At 30.4% G+C, this 12,535-nt stretch overlaps 2 protein-coding genes and 1 long non-coding RNA gene across 5 annotated transcripts; 1 reads left to right on the plus strand and 2 right to left on the minus strand.

The window, feature by feature from the left end:
* Window positions 1-769: 769 nt before the first annotated feature.
* Window positions 770-4,359, minus strand: LOC122570903 (galectin-6-like). Its single transcript, XM_043733865.1, has 7 exons — window positions 4,123-4,359; window positions 2,383-2,468; window positions 2,024-2,228; window positions 1,746-1,943; window positions 1,580-1,668; window positions 1,293-1,487; window positions 770-1,130 (listed from the first exon to the last, which is right to left on the minus strand). The coding sequence occupies exons 1-7, from the start codon at window positions 4,210-4,212 to the stop codon at window positions 980-982; spliced, it is 1,014 nt and encodes a 337-aa protein (XP_043589800.1). The 5' UTR covers window positions 4,213-4,359; the 3' UTR covers window positions 770-979.
* Window positions 1,055-1,408, plus strand: LOC122570905. The gene is made up of 2 exons (XR_006317914.1): window positions 1,055-1,195; window positions 1,279-1,408. It is a non-coding gene; the product is annotated as an uncharacterized LOC122570905 (long non-coding RNA).
* A 106-nt stretch (window positions 4,360-4,465) lies between the features above and the next one.
* LOC122570897 (glycogen phosphorylase) lies at window positions 4,466-12,171 on the minus strand. Of its 3 annotated transcripts, none has more exons than XM_043733843.1 (11): window positions 11,540-12,171; window positions 8,691-8,792; window positions 7,724-8,038; window positions 7,531-7,642; window positions 7,287-7,446; window positions 6,716-7,186; window positions 6,512-6,626; window positions 6,258-6,440; window positions 5,819-6,166; window positions 5,413-5,742; window positions 4,466-5,327 (listed from the first exon to the last, which is right to left on the minus strand). In XM_043733843.1, the coding sequence occupies exons 1-11, from the start codon at window positions 11,780-11,782 to the stop codon at window positions 5,172-5,174; spliced, it is 2,535 nt and encodes an 844-aa protein (XP_043589778.1). In that variant the 5' UTR covers window positions 11,783-12,171; the 3' UTR covers window positions 4,466-5,171. The 3 variants fall into 3 exon arrangements, with proteins under 3 accessions (XP_043589778.1, XP_043589780.1, XP_043589779.1); XM_043733845.1 differs by lacking the exon at window positions 11,540-12,171 and adding an exon at window positions 10,038-10,212; XM_043733844.1 differs by lacking the exon at window positions 11,540-12,171 and adding an exon at window positions 10,024-10,212.
* Window positions 12,172-12,535: the final 364 nt, after the last annotated feature.

A 12,535-nucleotide genomic window follows, 5' to 3' on the forward strand; every position in this document is an offset into this window, starting at 1 on the left:
TAATTTTAATATATCTTTTATACACAAATCTACTTTCCTTGCGATAATGTTTTTGTTATAATAAAATCTAAATTTCATTTTATTGATATAGAAATGATATAGAAATATTATTTGCAGCCTATCAACTATTGAAATTACTGTCAAAATGAAATTTACGCTTTATTATAACAAAAACATTATCGAGAGAAAAATAAATTTAATGTTAAATCTAAAAAGTTATCGTAAATAGAGGGTATATTAGAATTATTGGGTCATTCGACTGATCCTTTATCGTTTGAAAGGAAAGATTTTCTATTCTTCAGTAAGAAAAATAATAAAAATAATTTTATTAATATAATAATAAATTTTTATATATGCTAGCGTGGAATACCTTCAGCATTTTTCCGCTATGGGCAACACTGATCTAGAAGCAACCGAAAGCATAAACGTGAGCTTATTTCCTTGATAATAATAAAGGTGTCAAATATGTCATGAAGAAACAGGTAATAAAAAATTAAGATTAAAATTAAAATTAAAAGTTCCTGAATTACGATAATTTCAGTTAATGAGTATTTGATATATTTTAATTCAGTAACGAAACAATAAAAAATAAAAAAACTAATAAAAAAGATGTTGCTTTATAAAATACTTTTGATGTGCAGGGATTCAAATAATTTTGAAAAATTTTATATTCTGGAGACCTACTTCTCAGATAAAGAATAAATAAAATTCTGTTATTATATTATTTTAAATTATATATTTAGGCAATTGAAGATATTAAAAATATTAATGCATTAATGATAAATTTTTATTATCAATATTATTTCTTTCATTACATAAATATTACCAACAATAAGTCATTGATATTACATTACTTAAAAATGAGAACATTTTTATGCCTTTGTGAAATGCGGGACAAATGATATTTAAAGTTTTATATGGGAAAGGTAAGTTAAAAGGTAAATGCCATTTTATTAAAATGAATAACAAGTAATAGAGCTTAATTTGAATAATTCATGGCTAGATTATGAAGTACGATGTCTCCGGATATTTTAAGAGTATCGATGATAGTTGGTTGTAATCTGTGTTTGAATTCACCAATCATTTTTTCGCCTAGCCATATTGTATATGCTTCGATTTCGCACCGAATTCTATAAAAGGAAAACCATAAAAAATTGCAGTCAGAAAGTCAACAAGTTACTCGAATTTTCAAAAAGTAATTATTTATAACAATATCTTCAATTAAACTTGACCTAGTTAGTTAAAGTTTCATGCATATCGTATTTTGTACTTTTAAAGATGGAAAAACCTACGTTAGAAGAAAATCACGACCAGGCATCCAAGATAGATGACCTGAGTGCCTTTCTTCGCGTCCCCAAGACCCATTTGACCAACAGTTCATAACGACATAGGGTGCGCTACTGCCATATAAAAAACGTGGATTTAAATGCAATGCAATTGCTGGATGTGGATAAACTGCTTTTCCCTTTTGTAAATTTACATAAAATCTGTTAGCAGATATAGAAACAAATTATTCTTTATTCTTTCTTTCCTTTTCTTTGCAAATTTATTTAATTCTCAAAAGATCATCAACACTCACGAATGAGGCAGAAGTTTCAGTCTTCCAGCAATGAAAAGCCTAGCTCCGGTTTTAAATTCATTTCCTATATCTACCGTAATTGGAATATCCTATATACAGAATATTTAATGATAATTGATATTTCAACTAGGAAAAAAAATAAGTTAGTAATTTAAAAAAGACTTACAAGAAATTCGACCAGTGGCCGATCAATTTTTAAACTTAAAACGTTACTTGGTCTGCATAACTTTGGATCAGGATAAACGAACAATTCAAATTGCCTAAACCGAGTGTCTTCCAATGATCCATTTATTTCAAGATACATTACATCTTCAAGAGGCATTCTATACGCAAATGCGCAAAAATGTTCTGCATTGACAGCAATCTAATAAAAGGAAAATTAATTTCGAATAAATATAAGTATTATAAAATTGATAGTTATATTAAATAACTCTCATTTCTTACTTGATATTCATTGGCAGTACAAAATATCAAAATGTGAACATAGGAGTTCCGGCGGAAAGCGGTATGCCCTGCAGGAGAACAGGTTTCCTCCTCCTCCCAACATCCCCTGAATTTCGAATTTCGAACCACATAACCCCTGTCTAATCGTGCGTTAAAATGCAATGCGATATTTCCGGTGGTTTTGCATAATAAGTTCACTGAAAATCTATGGTAATTGTGTTTTAACGAATATTACAATTGTGATTTTACAATTTCATGATTGTAATTTTCCTGTTTAAAATTTTACTGTTTGTTTTAATATGACTTTTAAAATTAAAAAAATTTTCGGTTATGCGATTTTTCTTACGATGAGATATCACCTCAAAGCATTGGGAGGAACATAGCCTGTAACCACTACAGCTGATGTTGGTTTCAAAGGTTGCAATGGAACCGGTTTTGAAGCATTCTGGAATAGAGTGCTTGGATACATTTATAGTTAAAGAAATATATATTACACAAAAAGTATTTATATTAATACTTTATTGTTACAAATTGTATTTTCGAGATATCTTGTATATAAAACAAACTTTAATGCAAATTAAATTAATCTATGCTTATGTATAATCATCAAAATATGATACGAATATGTTTTGAATGAATTTTTGTTGTATTTCGGAATACCTTTGTGCTTTAAATTTGATAAGTTTAACTATATAATAACTTCTATATGACTTATATAACTTATATTATATAACTTATTAAGTTATTATATAGAACGTTTCAATTCTTTACTAGTCTTTGTTAGAATGTTCTGTAGTATAAACAAGACAAAAATGTTATATACTCACGAATCGTTTTAAACTTTATTAAAAAGTTATAGTAAAAATAGGAAATATGGAGAGAACGTTACTTAGTCCTCCGGTATCACTTGATTTCATACTAGAACACCATATATGCTGGATATTCCAAAATAAAATATCGTAATTAATAAAATAATCTTCGTTTATTAAGGACATGTAGTTTAAAAATAAAGATACAAGCGGAAAATTTAAAAAAGGATAGGATGGGATAAACGTTAGGAAACTATATGTATGTATGTAAGCACAATACATATAAACTATTCGGAATTCGAATATGTATCTTCGACATTAATCGCCATGAAAATTATTTTATTACATGATTTCATGATTTTAGTATAAATGCAATTCATTGTAAATTTACAGCACAACTTTTAAATGTGTTTTTTCTGAAACAAAATTAGCGTTTGAATTAAAAGCTAAGACAGAAAATATTTAGTAACAATTTGCGTAGACGTTTGATTCAAACTTGTGTATATGTACTATACATATATATGTGTATATGTACTATATATGTATGTACTGTAAATATGTAGTTTATTCAAGACTAACTATACTACAAACATGCAGTACTAATAGTATTATGTATCCATTCATCAGTTATTAATCAATTTTATAGAATTTTCCAGTTAAAAATCTCGTTTTATAATTCTTTAGTGCTAAATATAATTGCCAAAGAGAGAGTAGATTATGATTAGATTGCAGATATTTGTGCAAATTCATATTATTACAGGTATAGATAAAGAATTGAAACTTAAATAAAAAAGTTTTATTCTCTGCATATTGTGATATATACTTTAGTCTTGATATTTTATATATTTTTACATTCATGCATATGTATATTTTTGTACATATTAGTATATTTATACTTGTCATAAATGCATAAATGTCCGTAGTCAAGTTATATGTATCAGAATTATGTATATACATTGTTATATCATTATACTATCGTATATATATATATATGTTCATTATGATTATGATGTATTTATATACCTCTAACCTAGTAAGTCAAACTGATAAAGATCATTGACATGTTAATTGATTAATTGGTTAATTAGATTACTTAAAGCAATGCAAATTCAACTCGACTGAAGATTTAGTTATCAATGTAATAATTAAGTTCACATGCTTACGGTACTAAATAATGTAAATACATATAATATGTAGAATAGGTTAGATATTTGCAATTACATTTTAAATTGGAAAATCTACATTTATGTTATCTATGACTCAATTTTTATATTACCGATCGATACTCACTAACGGCACTGTTTCTTCATCGACAAACGAAAATTCACGAAGAGCGTTTTCTTTTGTTTGCACGAAAATTTCAGTTTGATGTACAGACATGCTCTCTTTAATAAGTTCGAAAATGATTTATTGAAACATTGCCATATTTCAAGCTGCGTTTTCGTGCACGCGATATCTTTCTTCTATTTACTTCTGATGCATTTACAAATATATTTGATTTGATTGAAGGCACATTTTAAAAAAACAATTTATACTTTATCGATTTCAATACAAAAAAATTAAGTTTCTTTAATATTTATTTTCTCTTGGAGTGTAATGTAACAATTGTTTTGATATAAAAAGTGGGCCCAAATATTTTTATAACACATGCTTTATTGAGTTAAATATATAGAGAAGAATTATTTTTCTTTCTCTTTCCAAATATAGTAATTCTCTCAAAACTTGACAATGAGCATTTTAAGATATTAGAAAACGGTAATTGCTAGTAAATTTTCGCACGTTGTAAATATATAATTAAATGTTAATAATAATATCACATCACAAAAGAATCAAAATTTTAAATAAATAATGTATATTTTACTTATCGTTCTGTCTTAAAAATTTTTAATTACTTAACAGTTGATAGATTCATTATTATCTTTTATCTTTGTTGAAGGTATTTTATTTACAAGTAGAAAAATATGAATAAAATCATTTCTGATGCTACTATTATCTTTTTTGTCGACTAGATTGTATCTGTTGTGTTTGTTCAAGAGACATATCATAAAATATTTTGTGTTCATCTAGAATATTTGTTATAGTTGATCAATGATTAGTAGCTAATAAAATTTTTTAAAAAATTTCAGATATTACGTACGTTTTCAAATAAAATGTAATTTACAGTATGCTATTACATTTAATATTTTGCGATAAATAAGAATAATAAATGAATAAATAGTGATACTGCTCACGCTCGTTCGTGGAAGAATTTTATCCATTTGTTAAAAAGAAAAAGGATTAAAAAATGTTAATAATGTATGCAATAAGTAACATCGTAAAATATCTAGGAAAGTTATAATTTAAATGTCCCGCGGTTCATGAGGTGCAGGAAGTCGTTGCCAAGATGGTTCAACGCCCCAAATTTCACGAGCATATTCTGCAATCGTTCTATCCGATGAAAATTTTCCCGAAGAAGCTATGTTATTGATCGTCATCTCTACCCACTTACTTTCATCCTAAAACACAAAATGAAAATATATAAAACAATAATTAAAAGAATATTGAAAAATTATCCTGAAAAAAATTCCGATATGAACTTACCTGGTAAACTTTACTGACATGATCTTGCATCTTTATATAGCTCTCATAATCAGCAAACAAATAAAATCTGTCCCAGTTTAATAAAACATTGGTAATATCTTTAAATTCGTCTGGATTATTGGGGCTGAAGAAGCCACCCTGGATCTGATCGACACATTGTTTTAGTTCTGGGATTCTGTTGTAATAATCATAAGCATTGTATCCCCTTTTCTTCAACTCTTCGACTTCATCAACAGTCATACCGAAAATGAATATATTATCTATACCCATTTCTTCAGCCATCTCTACGTTAGCACCGTCTAATGTGCCAATTGTCAAGGCTCCATTTAACTAAAGTAATTTAAAACAAAATATTCATTTATTGTTATAAATCGCATATATAAATTGCATATTAAAGTATACTTACCATAAACTTCATATTTCCGGTACCCGAAGCTTCAGTACCTGCAGTAGAAATTTGTTCACTCAAATCTGCTGCTGGAATTATTTTCTCCGCTAATGTAACTCGATAATTCTCTAAGAAAATAAATTTCAATTTATCTCCAACAATAGGATCGTTGTTTACAACGTTTCCTACACTGCAAATTAGCTTTATAATTTTTTTGGCTAGATGATAACCGGGAGCAGCTTTTCCTCCAATCATCACCGTTCGAGGAACGAATGGTGCGGTTGGATTTTTTTTTATTCTGTTGTATAATGTGATTACGTGTAAACAGTTTAATAGTTGCCTCTTGTATTCATGTATTCGCTTCACCTATATTATGGTACCGCATATTAAATAATTATATAGAAATTAAATAATTAATTTGCACATAAACTTAATTATGTCAACTTAATACAGTTACCTGAATATCAAAGATAGAAGCAGGATTTATTTTAACTCCATAATCTTTCTCAAGCATTTGCGCTAATCTCAATTTATTTTCTTGTTTTACTTTCGTAATGCTGCGCTGGAAAACTGGATCCTTGGCCCATTGTTTCAGCTGAGCGAGCTGTTCTAAATGTACTGTCCAGTCGCTGCCAATTTTCTATAAGATAGTGAACAATAATTTTATATCAAAACGAAAATCGTAATTTATGGGTAATTTTTTACACTTACTTCTTCGATTATATCTGAGAGATTCGGATTGCACAGAAGGAGCCATCTTCGTGGTGTAATACCATTAGTTTTATTCTGGAATTTCTCAGGCGTCATTTCATAAAAGTCTTTGAACCTAAAACATTGAGTAAATCGAAACTATAAAACTATCATTTATTACACAAGTTATCATTAATAGAAATTTTAAGTTCTAAAAACACCCACACGCCACTTTTCAAAATTTCCGAATGAATTGCTGCGACACCGTTGATAGCATGACTACCCACAATCGAAAGATGAGCCATGTTAACTCTCTTTTCACCTTCCTCCTCGATCAAAGACATGCGACGAAGACGATCCATGTCTCCCGGGTATTTAGCGGAAACTTCTTGCAAATGGAGGAAATTAATATGATAAATGATTTGTAAATGTCTAGGAAGAATGCTTTCTAACAGGCTTGTGGGCCATCTCTCTAAAGCTTCTGGAAGAACCGTGTGATTAGTATAAGCGCATGTTCTCGTTGTTATGTCCCAAGCTTTTTCCCAAGGAAGTCCTTCGACGTCGATAAGAATTCTCATAAGTTCAGGAATAGCCAAAGAAGGATGAGTATCGTTCAACTGAATGGCCACTTTGTCGGGGAATAAGTCAAAATCTGTTCTATGGTGTTCCTTTGAACCAAATTTGCTGGCTTTATACCTAGAAATAATATTGTAAGAATGTAATTTGTCAATGAAATATTATATCTACAATGCATTTGGATCTTGAAACTTTGTGAACAAAATAAATATGTAGCAACCTTCGTATGATATCTTGAAGAGTAGCCGCTACCATGAAGTATTCTTGCTTCAATCGTAATTCTTTACCCTCAAAGAAATTGTCATTAGGATATAATACCCTAGTGATGTTCTCCGCCAAGGTGCGGTCAAACACAGCTTGGATATAATCACCGTCGTTGACTGAAAGAAAAACGATTATTTTCTACGATAATCTATTTTGATTGATGATATATAAAATGATATAAGTAATAAAAACTTGCTTACAAAATTTCAAATTAAATTCTATTGGCGACTTAGCAGACCATAATCTAAGAGTATTAACAAAGTTGTTTTTGTATCCAGGAACCGGATTATCATATGGCATCGCAAATACGACCTGATCAAAAGCGAGGTATGTAAATCCTTTATCAATAACTTTAACATATTAACTGTACAGATTTATTTCATGTATACTAACTTGAGTATTGATCCATTTCTTTCCTTCAGGAGTATCAATCACCTGTCCATAGAAGTTTACAGGGAGCATGAATTCTGGTCTAGCCTTCTCCCACGGGTTTCCATAACGTAGCCAATCATCTGGTTCCTCCACCTGTTCTCCATTTTTTATTTTCTGCGCAAATATACCATATTCATACCGAATACCGTAACCATAAGCAGCTAGACCAAGGGTAGCCATACTATCCAAGAAACAAGCTGCTAGTCTTCCTAAACCTCCATTTCCTAAACCTGCATCTTCTTCAAGTTCTTCGAGCTCTTCAATATCCAAGCCCATCTATAATACAATTCTTTCTTAATTTCCTTTTTTGGAATCAAAGTACAACAGGTACTACAGGAACATAACCAAAGAGGAGAGGCCAAAGTACCTGGAAGGGAGGATGAAGTGGAAGGACAGAAGAATCATAGCCAGATTCAGGTGCGGAAATGAAACCAAAGCGAAAGAACATTGAAAAGAGGAGGAAGAAAGAAGGTGCAGATTATGTGGAGGGGAAGAAGAGGACCTGAGACATGTGCTAAAAGAATGTGAAATAACAGGAGGAGCAAAGGAAATGGAAGAAATATTAAATGGGACTGGGGAAGGACTAATGGACCTGAGAGCGATAATAGAGAAAAGAAGGGTAAAAGCAATTCAAGAAGGGGTGGAAGGACAGGAAGGTAGNCACAGCAAGGAGGCAAAAAGACCAAAGTGGCAATAGTGTGTAGGCTAAGTTGCAATAAATCGTAGACATAAGTGTAAATAGATTATAAGCATTAGTGTTAGATTAGAGATAAGAAGGCGATTAGTGCAATAAAGAGCTGTAAAGAAAGCTGAAAGTTCGTCCAAAGCCGAGAGGCACGGACTAAAGAAAAATAAATAAAAAATAATTTCCTTTTTTTACGATTTTTATTATCGGTAGATGATTTTAGAAATTTTATTTGAAACAAACCTGGTACATAGCTTCGTCACAAGCACCTTGGATGCCTAAGTTAATCATGGTGTTTTGAAGGGTCCTTCCCATGTAGTATTCCAGGGAAAGATAGTAAACTCTCTAAAACAGTAGAAAATATGTTACAGAGTACGGGAAATAAATTAGAATATTTCAGAAGATACAAATTGTGCATTCGTGTATTTTCAACGATAAAAGATAATTTGTTTAAAGATAGAAGGAAAAATATCATTATTTATAAGTATGCTGTACATTTCTGTACGAACATTGAATCGTAGGAAACATTCTATGATGTAAAAGAGGAAAAATAAAATTCAGTATTATTGTGTCTTCTGTGCTTCCGTTATGAAATCGTAGTGTACATCTCGTGTTACACAGCGAACGGCCTAACTAATAAAAATAAATCGAAGCGACATTCTGAAACGAGAGAGCAAGAGAAAGATAACGCTCAACCGAAATTGATCTTTATTACGTTCAACGATTACTCTGAAATTTCGTTTAGTTTCTCCACGTGTTCGAGGGTCGTTTATTTATAGCTGAGATGGCTGAAGATGTTCCTCTAACAAAATTTGATATTATTTTTTTTTCATGATAAAAATTCTACTATTTGTACAAACAAGAAAATTATAGGAAATAAAAAAGTAGAAAAGATAATGAAAACAGATGTATATTAATTTCTTTTATACGTATACGCAGAACAATGAAAATAATAATTTTCTTGGAAACAAATTTTTGAACTTTTTATTCCAACAATATGTAAGCACTATTATAATATTTATAATACTATAATATTTTCCTTTTTTAATGAAGCTTGTCATTATTGTCTAAAACCAACAACTCAATATTGCAATCGATATATCCTTGTACAATAGTTGTTAAAAGATTAAACAACACAAACAGTATAAATTTTCAAAACTTTCGCATAATGTAACGGGACCACGTCCAAAAGTCTATCCGGTAGTAAATGTGTTAAACGTGACTTCTCGGCTTTTAATAGTTGTGTCACGTGATCTGTATTGTCCAACCAATTTCTGTAATTTGTTATGATTAACCCTGCTTGTGACGACTTATTTTATGCCTGTTCTCTTTTTATTTCTGTTACAAATGTACAAACTACATTACAAATTAATCATATATATATAAATATAGAATGTATATAGTAATTTGTAATTACTTTATTAACATACTGATTTGCTTTTCTATTCTCAATTTTCGCAAGATTCTAATATCTATACTATGGTCACTAATGTGACCTTACCTAACAGTACTACCTACACTTATTTTATTCCTGTCCACCTACTCCTACAGCTTTATGGGTGTAGATCCTTCTTACCTTCCACTTCCTACCTTTGTATTATCTCTTTTCTGTAATCCCTTTTCTCCTTTCCTTTTATCCTCTTTACATACTTTCTTTTCGCCTCAAATACATAATCTTAGTTTTCTCTCGTTCGACATTAACCGACCAAGTTTTATTGCAAAGTCTATCCTTGTTTCTCTCCAACTGCTCTTTTCCTTTATGTTCGCACTTTCAGCGCGTCTCTTTGATTTATATACAACTATTCTAAATATACGGAAAGCGCAATTACCTAAAGAAATATTTCCAAGAAAATTTATATTTAATCAGATTTATGTTTCGTGATCGTAAAAGTTAATCATAAAAATTGACCAATAATTCTTACTAACTATGCATAATATTCTTTTAAATAAAATTTACGGATGCGCTCTGGATAATTAGTTTGCTTATATAAACGAAAAATTTATGGCTAGTAATAGTCGATTGTAGCTCAGTGTTCAATATACATGATAATGTATCTTATAAACGATACTTTGTAAACAATTATTATTAATCCATCGATATAATTGGAATGTTTTCAAAGATTGACGACGGTCTTATCGCCATCATGACATTGCTTCGAAAAGAATGAAAACCGTTTGGCTTAAGACCTCAGGGTGAGGTGACTATAAGTCAAACTGAAAATAGGCACTGCAACGTGTTGCATCTTACATTTCGAAGGTTCATTTCAATATAGCATCTGTTTATGTAAGTATAAATAGTATTCATACGTAAGTGAACCGATTATTTTATTACCAAATGCACAAAAATTTTACCATTTCTTTTGTTTTGCTTGAAAAGTCAAATACCTAGCATTGGTGTATATTTTCTACTACACAGAAACATTATTTGTTTCACATCTGTTTATCTTGATCTAATTTTACTTAATATTAATGTTTACTTCAAAATAGTTTACTTATCAAACTAATTGCAGTTTTAATTAATCAAAATCATCTTTAATATGTTTTTACTTTGAAAATATTAACTGATGTGATTAACTGGTGATCTTGTTATCAATCAGACGACGAAATCAAGGAATGTTTAATGTGCGATGTCATAGAAAATGTATACTTAAAGGCATTATCAATCTGTTGTATTCTTTGGACCATTTTCGATTTAATTCTGTTTTCTCTTGCGTTAAAAAATTTAAATTTAAGGGAAACATAGAAGAATCGTATTGGTAATATGCTAATGTAGTTGCTTATCGACTTAACTTTATGTTAAAATTTTTCTTATATTAAAAGTTGTATCAAAAAACTCTTCGTTTATTGGAATAAAAGTTTAACATGTATTTATTTCTATATGTATATATCACACAATCAAAACGATTATCAAAATACAATAAATTAATGTTTTAATAAATATTAGATATTATACTTACCGACAATCGTTAAACAAGAAATCAAATTTATTATCAATTACATATAATCATAATTTTCATGCATGAAGGTTATGGAGTATACATAATAAGTTTAATAACTTGAAGAATTAAGTGATCAGTGATATACTTGCATACTTTTGGGTCTTTCTCGTAATAATATTGTTGAGTGCGTATCCATCTAGAGACCAAGTTGTCCTTGACGCTGTGTGCCAAGGCCATGAAATAATCTCTGCTCGTAGCCACATTACGATCTTTCACCAAAGTGTAATGAAGATGCCTATTGAACGTTTTTTTAAAATTTCCCACATTCTCCACATCAACAATCCCGCGCACAGAAATTTGTTTCCTCTTTTCGTGATCCATGTCTGATGCTGACATTTCTCTTTGTTTATTTTTCTTTTTTCCTTACAATATAATGTTTATAAATGCAATACTATTTTACTTATAATTCGTATTTGCTTATTTTTGCAAGCAAGATCAATTTCGTGCCCTAACACTATAGGTTTAATTCAACTTTCTCCCGTTTTTATGCGAATCAAATTCCCTTTATTCTATTAATTACTATTGTTACTAAACAATATTATATACGAAGGATGAATTAAATTCTGAATTTGTTCCCTCACAGGTAAGGATACGTTACAAACGTAATACTTTTATTGACGATTCGGAAGATTGAGGAGCACAATGACCGGTTTTTACGACACATGAAAGAATACCGGTGGCACACAGATCCGCACGCGTACACTACACACAGGCGAATGACATGCGTCCAAATTCTCGAAACGGTCACCTTGTATGAAGGTCGCGCAGGCGTATTGTAATGGATTACATCACATGATTTGCAGTGATAATACCGACCAGGTTTCGAAAGATTAAACATACATTCCTGCCATCTATGATGATCTTCCGACACTGGTTTGAAAAATTCAGTAACGTCGCCTTAACTGGCCATGAGTCTGCTTTGTTAACTGGCTGTTACTATCCCCGCTACTTTTTGAAACTAAGAGATACATATGTACTGAAGATTTCCTAGTTCCTAGGTCCTAGAGCTATTTCCTTCGGTAATTGGTCACATAACATCCAAATCCACGATCAGTTAACGTGATCCTATTATGTTATCGGTCTAAATTC

Source organism: Bombus pyrosoma, linkage group LG9 (genome assembly GCF_014825855.1).
Source record: "Bombus pyrosoma isolate SC7728 linkage group LG9, ASM1482585v1, whole genome shotgun sequence".
In the NCBI taxonomy this organism is placed as follows: Eukaryota; Metazoa; Arthropoda; class Insecta; order Hymenoptera; family Apidae; genus Bombus; species Bombus pyrosoma.